At 38.1% G+C, this 13,195-nt stretch overlaps 1 protein-coding gene across 7 annotated transcripts in view; it reads left to right on the forward strand.

The window, feature by feature from the left end:
* The window catches only part of EML4 (EMAP like 4), a 154,720-nt gene that overhangs the window by 115,910 nt on the left and 25,615 nt on the right, over positions 1-13,195 (forward strand). For all 7 annotated transcript variants that reach the window (XM_019970058.2, XM_070798554.1, XM_070798555.1 and 4 more), the window contains 3 exons: positions 224-358; positions 465-600; positions 12,098-12,249. In XM_019970058.2, the coding sequence (XP_019825617.1) occupies positions 224-358; positions 465-600; positions 12,098-12,249 (423 nt within the window). The remainder of the gene's footprint in view (positions 1-223; positions 359-464; positions 601-12,097; positions 12,250-13,195) is intronic.

Consider the following 13,195-nt stretch of genomic DNA (forward strand, 5'->3'; position numbering starts at 1 on the left):
CCCTATCTTTGGGACCTCCCTGATGGTCCAGTGGTTAAGATTCTGTGTTTCCACTGCTAGGGTCACAGGTTTGATTACCTGGTCAGTGAACTGAGATCCCACATGCTACATGTGGTGTGGCCAAAAAATAAAATTCCGTGTCTTTGATTATCGGGACCTGTAATTGGTATTTAATGAAGATAAGGATATACATGCATCTAAAGCTGTATTTCTCTTTTCACAGACAACAAATGAAGTTGTTTTGGCTGTGGGGTTCCATCCAACAGATGCAAATATCATAATAACATGTGGTAAATCACATATTTTTTTCTGGACCTGGAGTGGCAATTCACTAACAAAAAAACAAGGAGTTTTTGGGGTAAGGATCAGAATGTTACAACTTCATTATAGAACTTTAATTTTGAGTAAGGATAAAGTCATCATGCCAAAGGGGAAAACTGAAAATTCTCATTGTTTCATTGTAGAAATACGAAAAACCAAAATTTGTGCAGTGTTTAGCTTTCTTGGGAAATGGAGATGTTCTTGCTGGAGACTCAGGTGGAGTCATACTCATATGGAGCAAAACTACTGTAGAGCCCACACCTGGGAAAGGGCCTAAAGGTATAGTATCTCATGTGGGATCATCCTTTTTAGTTTGCAGTGTCACTGTTGCAGTCCCATCTGCTACCCAGACCAGGGGAGAGGGAGCTGTAAGGAGACCGTATGAGAGGCACTAACATACATTTCTTTTTCTATGGTTCTTCATAACAGCCTTTTTTAAAATCAAATTATCTACTTATTTATTAAGCATATATAGCCTACATTTGGCTACCTTTCCTTCCAGGAGATTAATACAAAATAATTAAAAAAGATGATACAAATACCATGTTAAAAACTATAGAGATTGAGAGAGAAGTCACCCCAGTCTTCAGTATTTTGTAAAGCCCCCACAGAAGAAATGGTATTTAAGCTAAACCATAGTGAATGTAGAACACTACAGAAGATAGGGAACCTTAATCCCAGTTACGGATCAGTGTACATTAAGGGAGGAAAATGGTTATGACTGTGACGCAGCCAGAATGGTGTGAATAACTTTGTCATGTGTTAACAGAAACAAGAAATAGCCAGCATGAAGGAATGACACTTCCAGGATAGTGTGAATGAATTTGTCATGTGTGAACAAACAAGAGATAGCCAGCATGAAGGAAATACTGTTTTAAAAAATAGCAGTGTTTTGCAGTTGCTCTTATCAATTTAAACTAATATATACTGAGCCCTTGAAAATTCAAATAGAGATTAAAGATACAGATTTTTTTGAGTTACCCACAATAATCCTTAAACCTGATTGAGTTCACCATGGAAGATAGAAGAGCTATGAGGCCAAGGATACTTTGTCCCACAGTTAGATGACCAGAAAAGAGCCTGCAAGGATTGCAGATTTTTTAAAAAGAAGTTAGTAAGATAGAACTTCTTATTTAGTGCTCCTGAACAAAGAAGAGGAGAACGTTCCCAGGAGTATCAGGAAGGAGGTCTATAGGAAGGTCAAGAAGAATAAGAACCAAGAAAAGACCATTAGAAGTTCACAATTTCAATAGAAAAATTAAGGCTGTAGAACAGCTGAGTGTAGAATAGCCAGTTTTTAAATGGAGACTTTTGAGAATCCCAATTGAAAATGGAATGAAAAGTAGAGTTACTCGAATCAATAGTCTTTTTAAGGTTGACTAAACCTGAAAGTAAAATGAGTATTGTGGTGGAAAAAAGATGAAAACTCTTAAGAGAGATGGGAATAACTGGATTGGACATCAGAAGAAAGATTATCCTTCAAAAAGAGTGATACTGTACATTTATTCTGAAACTGGAGCTTTGGAAAACTAGTATCTTACGTGGCTAAATGATAGAGGTCATGCAGAATTAACATTGCTCTCTGTTAAAAGCTTGAAGTTATTTTTAAATGGGTAATATAAGAATAGTATACATCATGTAATACAGTATACAGTAGTGTACATATACTACTGGAACTAGCAAACAGTAGTATACATCATGGAATCAGACTCCATCACTTCAGAATTCTACTTGTTGGAGTCGGGATCCAGCTGAAACCTTAGACCTGCTTGTGGATATTAGATTTATTAAAATACTAAAACTGAAGACCTACAAAATTTAGCGGTATCATTTTCTAAATAGTCATTAAAATTGTCCTTATCCACTTAAAAAAGGATGGGCCCAAGGACCTTTTCCTTTCTTTTTTTTTTTTTTAATTTTTGAAAATTTTTATTGAAGAATAGTTGATTTACAATGTTGTATTGGTTTCAGGTGGATTGCAAAGTAAATCAGTTATAGGTATACTTATATACACTCTTTTTTAGATTCTTTCCTTATAGAGGCCATTACAGAGTACTGAGTGGAGTTCCCTGTGCTATACAGTACGTGCTTTTTAGTTACCCGTTTTATATATAGTAGTATGTATGTGTTAGTCCCAGTCTCCCAATTTAATCCCTTCTCCTCCTTACCCCCTCAAATCAGTTCAGTTGCTCAGTCGTGTCCTACTCTTTGCGACCCCACAGACCACAGCACACCAAACCCTTCTGTTCATCACTAACTCTCGGAGTTTACCCAGACTCGTGTCTATTGAGTCGGTGATGCCATCCAACCATCTCATCCTATGTCATCCCCTTCTTCTCCTGCCCTCAATCTTTCCCAGCATCAGGGTCTTTTCAAATGAGTCAGCTCTTCGCATCAGGTGGCCAAAGTATTAGAGTTTGAGCTTCAACATCAGTCCTTCCAGTGAACATTCAGGACTGATTTCCTTTAGGATGGACTGGTTGGATCTCCTTGCAGTCCAGGGGACTCTCGAGAGTCTTCTCCAACACCACAGTTCAAAAGCATCAGTTCTTCGGCACTCAGCTTTCTTTATAGTCCGACTCACACCCATACGTGACTACTGGAAAAAACATAGCTTTGACTAGATGGACCTTTGTTGGTCAAGTAATGTCTCTGCTTTTTAATATGCTATCTAGGTTGGTCATAACTTTCCTTCCAAGGAATAAGTGTCTTTTAACTTCATGGCTGCAATCACCATCTGCAGTGATTTTGGAGCCCAAAAAAATAAAGTCTGATGCTGTTTCCACTGTTTCCCATCTATTTCCCATGAAGTGATTCATTTTCTGAATGTTGAGCTTTAAGCCAACTTTTTCACTCTCCTCTTCACTTTCATCAAGAGACTCTTTAGTTACTCTTCACTTTCTGCCATAACGGTGGTGTCATCTGCATATCTGAGGTTATTGAGATTTCTCCCAGCAATCTTGATTCCAGCTTGTGCTTCTTCCAGCCCCACGTTTCTCATGATGTACTCTGCATATAAGTTAAATAAGCAGGGTGACAATATACAGCCTTGACATACTCCTTTCCCAATTTGGAACCAGTCTGTTTGTTGTCCCACATCCAGTTCTGACTGTTGCTTCCTGACCTGCATATAGGTTTCTCAAGAGGCAGGTCAGGTGATCTGGTATTCCCATCTCTTTCAGAATTTTCCACAGTTTATTGTGATCCACACAGTCAAAGGCTTCGGCATAGTCAGTAAAGCAGAAATAGATGTGTTTCTGGAATTCTCTTGCTTTTTCGATGATCCAGCAGATATTAGCAATTTGAACTCTGGTTCCTCTGCCTTTTCTAAAACCAGCTTGAGCATCTGTAAGTTCACTATTCATATATTGCTAAAGCCTGGTTTGGAGAATTTTGAGCATTACTTTACTAGTGTGTGAGATGAGTGCAATTGTGTGGTAGTTTGAGCATTCTTTGGCATTGCCTTTCTTTGGGATTGGAATGAAAACTGACCTTTTCCAGTCCTGTGGCCACTGCTGAGTTTTCCAAATTTGCTGGCATGTTGAGGGCAGCACTTTCACAGCATCATCTTTCAGGATTTGAAATAGCTCTACTGGAATTCCATCACCTCCACTAGCTTTGTTCATAGTGATGTTTTCTAAGGCCCACTTGACTTCACATTCCAGGATGTCTGGCTCTAGGTCGGTGATCACACCATCGTGATTATCTGGGTTGTGGAAATCTTTTTTGTACAGTTCTGTGTATTCTTGCCACCTCTTCTTAGTATCTTCTGCTTCTGTTAGATCCATACCATTTCTGCCCTTTATTGAGCCCATCTTTGCATGAAATGTTCCCTTGGTATCTCTAATTTTCTTGAAGAGATCTCTAGTCTTTCCCATTCTGTTGTTTTCCTCTATTTGCAGTAATCAGTGAGGAAGGCGTTCTTATCGCTCCTTGCTATTCTTACCCCTTAGCAGCCGTCAGTTTGTTTTCTGCATCCATAACTCTATTCTGTGTGTAGATAAGTTATTTTATACCTTTTTGTAGATTCCACATATAAGCGATGCAATATGATATTTGCCAAGTACCTTAACAGCTGTTGGATAACATAGTTATTTGTAATATAGAAAGATAGTCCCGATTACTACATTTGTGGTACATTTTCTCCCTTTCTCATCTCCTTTTCCCAACATAGCAACAGACTACAGGATTCATTCTCCCCTGGACTGAGTCTGGAGGTATCTGTGAGAGCATTGTGCATGGCCATATGGTAAAACGGGAGCAGAAAGAAAAAAAGAATAAATTCATAGCTAGTCTCTTTCTTCTTTTTCTTTTTCTCACTACACCTCCTGTTCCCACCCCCAGTAGTAGGCCTTGGAATTCATTCAGCATTACCTCAAATTAATTTTCCTCAAAAATACAGATATATTTTATTCTCAAGTCTCATTTGTGCTCTAATATAAGGTCCACTTTGCCCTTTTCTGTGGTACATGAAGAAATCAGAGGAAAGGCATTGAAAATAGCCTTTTTTCACATACACACTAATATATATAAAATAGATAATCAACAACACCCTATTGTATAGCCCAGGGAACTCTATTCAGTATTCTGTAATAACCTTTACAGGAAAAGAATCTGTAAAAGAATGGATATTGTGTAACTGAATCACTTTGCTTTACACCTGAAACTAACACAACATTTTCTATCAACTATACTCCAAAATAAAAATTAAATTGAAAAAAATAGCATTTATTCAACCCTATTTATCCTTACTGTTTAAGGACAATAAAACTGAAACAGTATCCATAGAACCATATAGAATACTTCCTTCAAGGTAGAAGGTTATGAGAGAAAATTAGAGAACTTGTTCTAAAGTCAGTGGATTGGAAGTAGAGATTCTTTATTAGTAGCAGTAGGTCTATGGGGTCGCACAGAGTCAGGCACAACTGAAGCAACTTAGCAGCAGCAGCAGCAGCAGCAGCAGGAGAGAAAAAAAAAATAAGCCTGTCAGTTTCTGAGCTCCACAAACAAAACGGAGAGGGAGAAAGAAAAAGGAGGTTATGCGGAACCAGCCTGAGGTTCCTGAGACATTTCCCCCGAGGATTTGTTTTTTTATATTTGTGACATTACTGTCTTCCACTTCACACCCCTTTTCCATGTGTGAAAGTGAAAGTTGCTCAGTCATGTCCAACTCTTTGCGACCCCATGGACATTCTCCAGACCAGAATACTGTGGTGGATAGCCGTTCCCTTCTCCAAGGGATCTTTCCAACCCAGGGATCAAACCCAGGTCTCCCGCATTGCAGGCGGATTCTTTACCAGCTGAGCCATAAGGGAAGCCCTTTCCATACATAAAAACCAACAATTGAAGACATCTATTAATTAGCTGAGAGCCTTCAGAGCTAGCAATTGAAATGAGTTCTCTCATTTCAGTTTGATGATCTTCCACCATCATCCTTAGTGCGAGCAAGTGACCATATGTGCAGTTGAGGCATCATGGCAGATAGACAGTAAATTCGTTCCAGTACTGGAACCTGGCGAGCGCTGTAGCCATTGCTACAAAGTAGATCACCAGTTACTATGAAAGGAGATAACTCAAGAACAGTCAGATGGAAAAGGTGATTAGGACAAGGCCTGGGGAAAGGACCTGTCCAGAACCTCCATGCCCCCTCCGGAAATAACACTCTCTCCAAGTCTCCATGTGTTCACTGACCCAGAAGCTCTGGATTGAGGATCCTTAAGAAAAAAGAGAGAAGAGTAGTATTATCAGTAATCCTCCCCACTCTCTTTTCTTTTTCTTCCTACTCTCTTCTCTTTCCTAGGCATACATTTTCAGTATCGGGAATGTCAGGAGCAGTATTATATTATCAAAATATTATCAAAACCATGACTTAAATTGTTGACATACATTACCCTACCTCTCTGAGTAGTTTGGATATAAATGCACCCTTCATTGGCCTTAGTGTGCAGGGGCTGGTAAAGGTTCCAAATTGTTTCTATTTTTGTTTTTGTCTGAAAAACTGGTGCCTTACCCTTTGTGCAGAGAAAATCTGCGTAGGCATAAACAGAAAACAGAAAATCTAATCTTGTAAGCTGCTGGACACATGAAATGTGCAGAGAAAATCTGCGTAGGCATAAACAGAAAACAGAAAATCTAATCTTGTAAGCTGCTGGGCACATGAAATTTGCTATGTGACTGACCCTATTATGGGCGAACTTGCTGAGAATTTGGTTTCTTCCTTTATATATGGAGTTTTCCATTATGTAAGTAAGGCTGGAAAGGATTTGGTGAGTTTAGTAAAATAAATGTGTAAGAGTGGATTGGAACAGACGTTCATAGTTTCCATTTCTAAATTCTTGCCCCAAATTTTAATAGATTGATCCAGTTTACATATTCCCTGATAAGATATTTCTGTACCCATGGCAGTCTTTATCAACCAAAATTTCAATATACTGTCATAATTGCATCTAATAAAGGGACATTTGGGAATTGCAGAAGTATAATTTCACAGCTAATTCTTTTATTTTAGTGAATAGGAGACAAACAAAAACTGTGTTTTATGCCTCATAAGGAGCTCTCTTGCTTCCAAACCACTTTTTCCTTATCTTAAATGTAAATTAAGGGGAATCTTCAAAGTAATTAGTATTTTCTGTTTCCTGTTTTTCCAGTTTTATAATATTTTCATATATAACCTTGTCTAGCTTAATATATATAGTTTTTAATATGTAACCTTGTCTATAATGACTTGATACTTGTATGTACTGCAGAATGATTACCGAAATAAGTTTACATGCATCACCTCACAGTTACAATTTTTTTTTCTTGGGATGAGAACTTCTAAGATCTGCTCCCTTCAGTTCAGTTCAGTCACTCAGTCGTGTCCGACTCTTTGCCACCCCATGAATTGCAGCACGCCAGGCCTCCCTGTCCATCACCAACTCTCAGAGTTCACTCAAACTCACGTCCATCGAGTCAGTGATGCCATCCAACCATCTCATCCTCTGTCGTCCCCTTCTCCTCCTGCCCCCAATCCCTCCCAGCATCAGAGTCTTTTCCAGTGAGTCAATTCTTCACATGAGGTGGCCAAAGTACTGGAGTTTCAGCTTTAGCATCATTCCTTCCAAAGAACACCCCGGACTGATCTCCTTCAAAATGGACTGGTTGGATCTCCTTGCAGTCCAAGGGACTCTTAAGAGTCTCCTCCAACACCACAGTTCAAAAGCATCAATTCTTCGGCGCTCGGCTTTCTTCACAGTCCAACTTTCACTTCCATACATGACCACAGGAAAAACCATAGCCTTGACTAGATGGACCTTTGTTGGCAAAGTAATGTCTCTGCTTTTGAATATGCTATCTAGGTTGGTCAGAACTTTCCTTCCAAGGAGTGCTCCCTTAGCAACTTTCAAATATACATTATAGTATATAGTCCCCATGCTCTGCATTAAATTTCACAGTTGATACCTTTTGACTGCCTTCACACATTTCTTCTACCCCCACCCGCACCTCTGACCACCACCAGTCTGTTCTCTTTCCGTGAATTCTTTTTTTTCTTAGATTCTACATGTAAGTGAGATCTCATAGTATTTGTCTTTCTCTGACTTCTTACACTTAGCTTAATGTCCTCAAGATCCATTCATGTTGCATATGGCAGGATTTCTATCTTTTTAATCCATTGTGTGTACACCACGTCTTCTGTATCCATTCATCCATCTGTGGACACTTACGTTATTTCAGTATTTTCTGTTTCTTACGTGGGTACAAGGTATTTGTTGTTTCCTATATATATGAAATAGTTCAGAGTTTTTCTTTTACGAAAAAATTTCAAGATTCTTTAAGTTGAGGGGGAGGTTGAAAGTATCTGTACCCCCCTTAAAATGTTCATTATTCTTAAATCTTTACCAAGTTCCTTAAAGGAACTTAGAAACACCATTTCACCAAATATCAACATGTGTACATTTGCACGTTGCTGAGAATATAACGGGATTCCCAGGTGGGTCAGTGGTAAAGAGTCCGCCTGCCAGTGCAGATGTGGGTTCAGTCCCTGGGTCGAGAAGATCCCCTCAAGAAATAGATCAGATCAGTCACTCAGTCATGTCCTACTCTTTGCTACCCCATGAATCGCAGCACGCCAGGCCTCCGTGTCCATCACCAACTCCCAGAGTTCACTCAGACTCACTTCCCATCGAGTCAGTGATGCCATCCAGCCATCTCATCCTCTGTCGTCCCCTTCTCCTCTTGCCCCCAGTCCCTCCCAGCATCACAGTCTTTTCCAGTGAGTCAGTTCTTCGCATGAGGTGGCCAAAGTACTGGAGTTTCAGCTTTAGCATCATTCCTTCCAGAGAACACCCAGGGCTGATCTCTTTCAGAATGGACTGGTTGGATCTCCTTGCAGTCCAAGGGACTCTCAAGAGTGTTCTCCAATACCACAGTTCAAAAGCATCAGTTCTTTGGCGCTCAGCCTTCTTCACAGTCCAACTCTCACATCCATACATGACCACAGGAAAAACCTTAGCCTTGACTAGACAGACCTTTGTTGGCAAAGTAATGTCTCTGCTATGACCTTCTCCAGTTGAGTTCTCCTATGAATTCTCCAACCCAACTCCAGTATTCTTGCCTGGGAAATCCCATGGACCAGAGGAGGCTGGCGATCTACAGTCCATGGGATCACAAAGAGTCGGACATGACTTAGTACACACACAAGAATATAACATAAATTTCAAAGTCTCCCTGACATTTGATTCTGTACTTAAACAGGCACAGAAAGCCCTCCAAACAGTCTTTATTTGGCAGTCTAGATAAACTTGCTTTTTATGGAAACCTTGTTTCTGTTAGAGTTGAGAATAAAGGGGGGATTTGCAGTTAAGCTTGGATAGACTTGGCCATGATTATGCCTGGAGGTACAGTAGGTTTTTAAATACAAGGATAATTATTTTTCTTGGCAGGTATTTCAAACATTATTTGGCTTAAATTAGAATGTCAGAAATATAGGCCCATGAGAAGGAAATCTTAGACTATAAATTACTTTGTAGGTAAATACTATCTAAAGTAGAGTATTTTTATTCTTGATGAAGCATTTGTTCTTCAGTTTCTCCATTTTCTATGATTCTGTCTTTCTAGGAAGATCTTAAGTGTTTAACAAGGTATTTGTAATGTTTAGAAGTAGGGAAGACTGAATTAAAAATAGAAAAGCTGTATTTCACTTCCCTGCTTTCTGATGGAGAGTTGTAAAACACACCCCTGCATTTTATAATTTCTTACATGGTACTCTCAGACTACTTTTGTTAATTTGACCATGTGTGAGAAAAATAAGCTCACGCTCCCTCTCACCCCTCACCCCCAACTTTTAACTGCCCAAATAAAGCCAGCAATACTCTCAGAAAGTTCACATCTCTCAGATGTTCTTTCTTTCTTGATCACATCAGGGCCATGATAGATAATTGGCTGGATATCCTACTGGACACAGTTGTGTTGTTCAGTGTTTAAAGTATTTTTAGGTGATGAATGTTGATGTGAGCCGAGGCAGTTGACCTGAATAGCAAGTTTGTTGGAGCTCTGCTCCCAGCTCTGCTGAATCAGGAAAGGTCTACTCCAAAGCTTGCAGGCCCTTTCCTTTCCCCTTGCCAGAGATACCTATCTATTAAGTTATTTATGCCACTAGCTGCCTCACACTGAGAAATACTGAGAGTCAACTATAGCATAATTTTTTTTAAGATACCAAAGCCCTACACATTTTAGTTAATATTAACAATATAATGACAGCTCAAATGGTAAATGAGCAATCTCAGTTAACATCTTCTCTGAGATGATACTTCACATACCATAAAATTTTATCATTTTAAAATGTACAATTCAGTGATGTTTAATATATTCAGAGTTGTGTAATTATCACCGCTGTCTAACTTCAAAATATTTTTATCACCTCAAAATGAAACACTGTGCCCGTTAGCAGTCCCTTCCCATTCCTCTCTCTCCTCAGTCACTAGCAACCGCTTGCCTTCTTTGGATTTGCCTGTCGGACAGTTCATGTAAATGGAATCATAAAATATTTTGTCTTTTGTGAACAGCTTCTTTGAGTTGCATCTTAATGTTTTTAGGTTCATCCATGTTATTTCATGTATTAGTACCTTATTCCTTTTTGTCACTGAATAATACCAATTTTGTTTTTCCGTTTGTCAGCTGATGAGCAATTTTATTAGAAAATGAACAGTTTTTTCCAGTTTGTTGAGGTATAATTGACACATAACTTTGTATAAGGTATACAATAAGTTGATTTGCTGTATGTTTATCTTGCAAAATGATTGCCACAATAAGTTAACATCCATCACTTCACATAGTTAGAGATTTTTCTCTTGTGCTGAGAACTTTTAAGATGTACTGTCTTAGCATCTTCAAATATATGATACTCTATTGTTAACTGTAGTCACCATATTATACATTAAATTCTCAGAACTTATAGCTGGAACTTTGTACCTTTAACCACCTTCATCCATTTCCCCCACTGAATAGTTTTTAAATTTAATTTTTTCCCCCCCCAAGGGGAATCTAGGGTGTATTTTATTGACTGACTGGTCATGTTTAAACCAGGCTCTACCTGGTCATTATGAACCTAGTAATTAGTCTGCAAGATACCATCTTCCAAAAAGCTTTTACTGTGTTTTTTTTTTGTTTTAAACAGAGTATTTAAAATAAATTTTGTTTTGCACATTGCATACAAGCTGCCCCTGCTTTCTATTTATTCATTTATTTTAAATTTTTTTAATTGGAGGATACTTGCTTTACAATGTTGTGTTGGCTTCTGCCGTACAACATCATGAATCAGCAATAAGTATACATTTATCTCTTCCCTCTTGAGCCTCCCTCCCAGCCCATGCCCCTTCTTACCCCCTAGGTCATCACAGAGCAGCAGGCTGAGCTCCCTTATCTCTGGGAAGAGCTTCTCTGAGTAAGGCATCATGAATACCAAGGAAAAGGGCTTGAGTACCAAACTCTGTTATCTTCACTCTTAAGAAAGAGGCTTTGATTATATTTTTATGCCTGCCTTGTTCCTTCCTGGGTACTTGTGAAAGTGCTGAGAGCATACCAGAAACCTGGGTCATCGTTCAGCTTTCACACTGGTATAGCTGTCAGTTTTTAAAATACTTCTCTGCTTGGTCAAAAGCCACTGCTCCAAGCCACCAGTGCCTCTTCTGCCCCACACCTTCCCCAGTATCTCAGCAAATAAAAGGGGTTATCCTTGGCAGAGCAGAAGGCCTGTGGGTCAGCAGTGGTTAAATGTTAAACATTATGCCTGTTGCCCCAGGAGGAAGTGAAGGCTCTTTTGCAAACTTAAAGGAACACTGAATATAAGAGACTTGAGTTCCTGTCACAGCTTTGTCACTAGCTAACCATGTGGTATTGGTTAAGCCAGTTCTATACCTATGTGCTTAGTTATAAAATTAGAGGAGTAATATCTACCTTAACTGTTGAATGAGATGATTGTAAGAGATAGTAAAGTTCTGAGGCTAATATATCCCCTCTTGTCTGTGGAATTGTCACTACTTTAGCCTACCTTTTTGTAAGAATATATTTTGAATTATTTTCAGAGTAACTAAATATTGGCATGAATGCCAAATATTGTATTAAGCTTTGATATCTGCCTTGCAGAAAAATTGGCTGGAAATAGATTTTTGATCGTTGAGTCATGAGAACTTTTGATTATTTACTCTGTAGTTCTGCTAAAGTTTTTTCCCAAAAAGACACTAAAATCTGATGGAAAATGTTATGACTAGTGTTTCTGTTTTACCCCTCATTTTGTTAGGTGTTTATCAGATCAGCAAACAAATCAAAGCTCATGATGGCAGTGTGTTCACACTTTGTCAGATGAGAAATGGGATGTTATTAACTGGAGGTGGGAAAGACAGAAAAATAATTCTGTGGGATCATGATCTGAATCCTGAAAGAGAAATAGAGGTAAGGATGAAAATAGAACATAAACATTTTAAAATGTTAAACCCTCTATAAACTCATGTCTTTTGTCCCACATTAAGATAACTTACACTTTTCTGGAAAATTTGGAATACATTCTTGTCATTTCATTCCCTTGAAATAAACCAGGAAAAAAAGGACTATTCACTAAGCCAAATAATTTGAAAGAATAAGAAAAATGGGCAGAATAGTTAACTTGCTTACTTATTTCTGACATTATTTTTTAGTGACCCCAAAATAACCACATAACCATATAAACTTAAAATTTGCCAGACATTTATCAAATATTATATTCTACTCCATGGTATACAAGATGACCAGCTTAATTTTAAAACTCAAAAATAATCTTTTAAATGATGGGCTTAATAATAATTGCTGATTATATCTCTGTATATGTCAGCTTCATGGTATAAATGAAGTATATGCATAAAACCTAACAGGTTTTATGTGTTCAGTGAAAGTTGAATTGAGATCTCAAGAAATGAAATGGTTTAGAATAGTGTTTTAGATCACTGATTGTCAGAGCAAAGGCAAATCTCACAGTTCAATAATGCTTCTATTTGTTGGTAACTTTAACTTTGAATTTACTCTCAGCTTTTTCCATTTATAACATGCTTTGCAGACAAAATCTCTTAAAAAGAGAATTCTGACGTACTGCTCTTGGATTTTATTTCCAAGAAGATATATCCCCATATTATAGATAAAGAAATTTGTCTCAGCCTAAATGGCTTACCCAAAATAATATAACCAATAAGTAACAAAATCAAGCCACAGTCTTCATGTAGTCTCTCAGAACTTATTCCTTTATCCCTTACTCATAATCCTTAACTCTTGAAATCATATAAAATGTGAATTTAAAATTGAAGCAAAGAATGTTGATAATCCATTATAACTTCTGTGTATAAAATATAAATGTTTGAATAAATAATTT

Source organism: Bos indicus, chromosome 11 (assembly GCF_029378745.1).
Source record: "Bos indicus isolate NIAB-ARS_2022 breed Sahiwal x Tharparkar chromosome 11, NIAB-ARS_B.indTharparkar_mat_pri_1.0, whole genome shotgun sequence".
NCBI lineage: Eukaryota > Metazoa > Chordata > Mammalia > Artiodactyla > Bovidae > Bos > Bos indicus.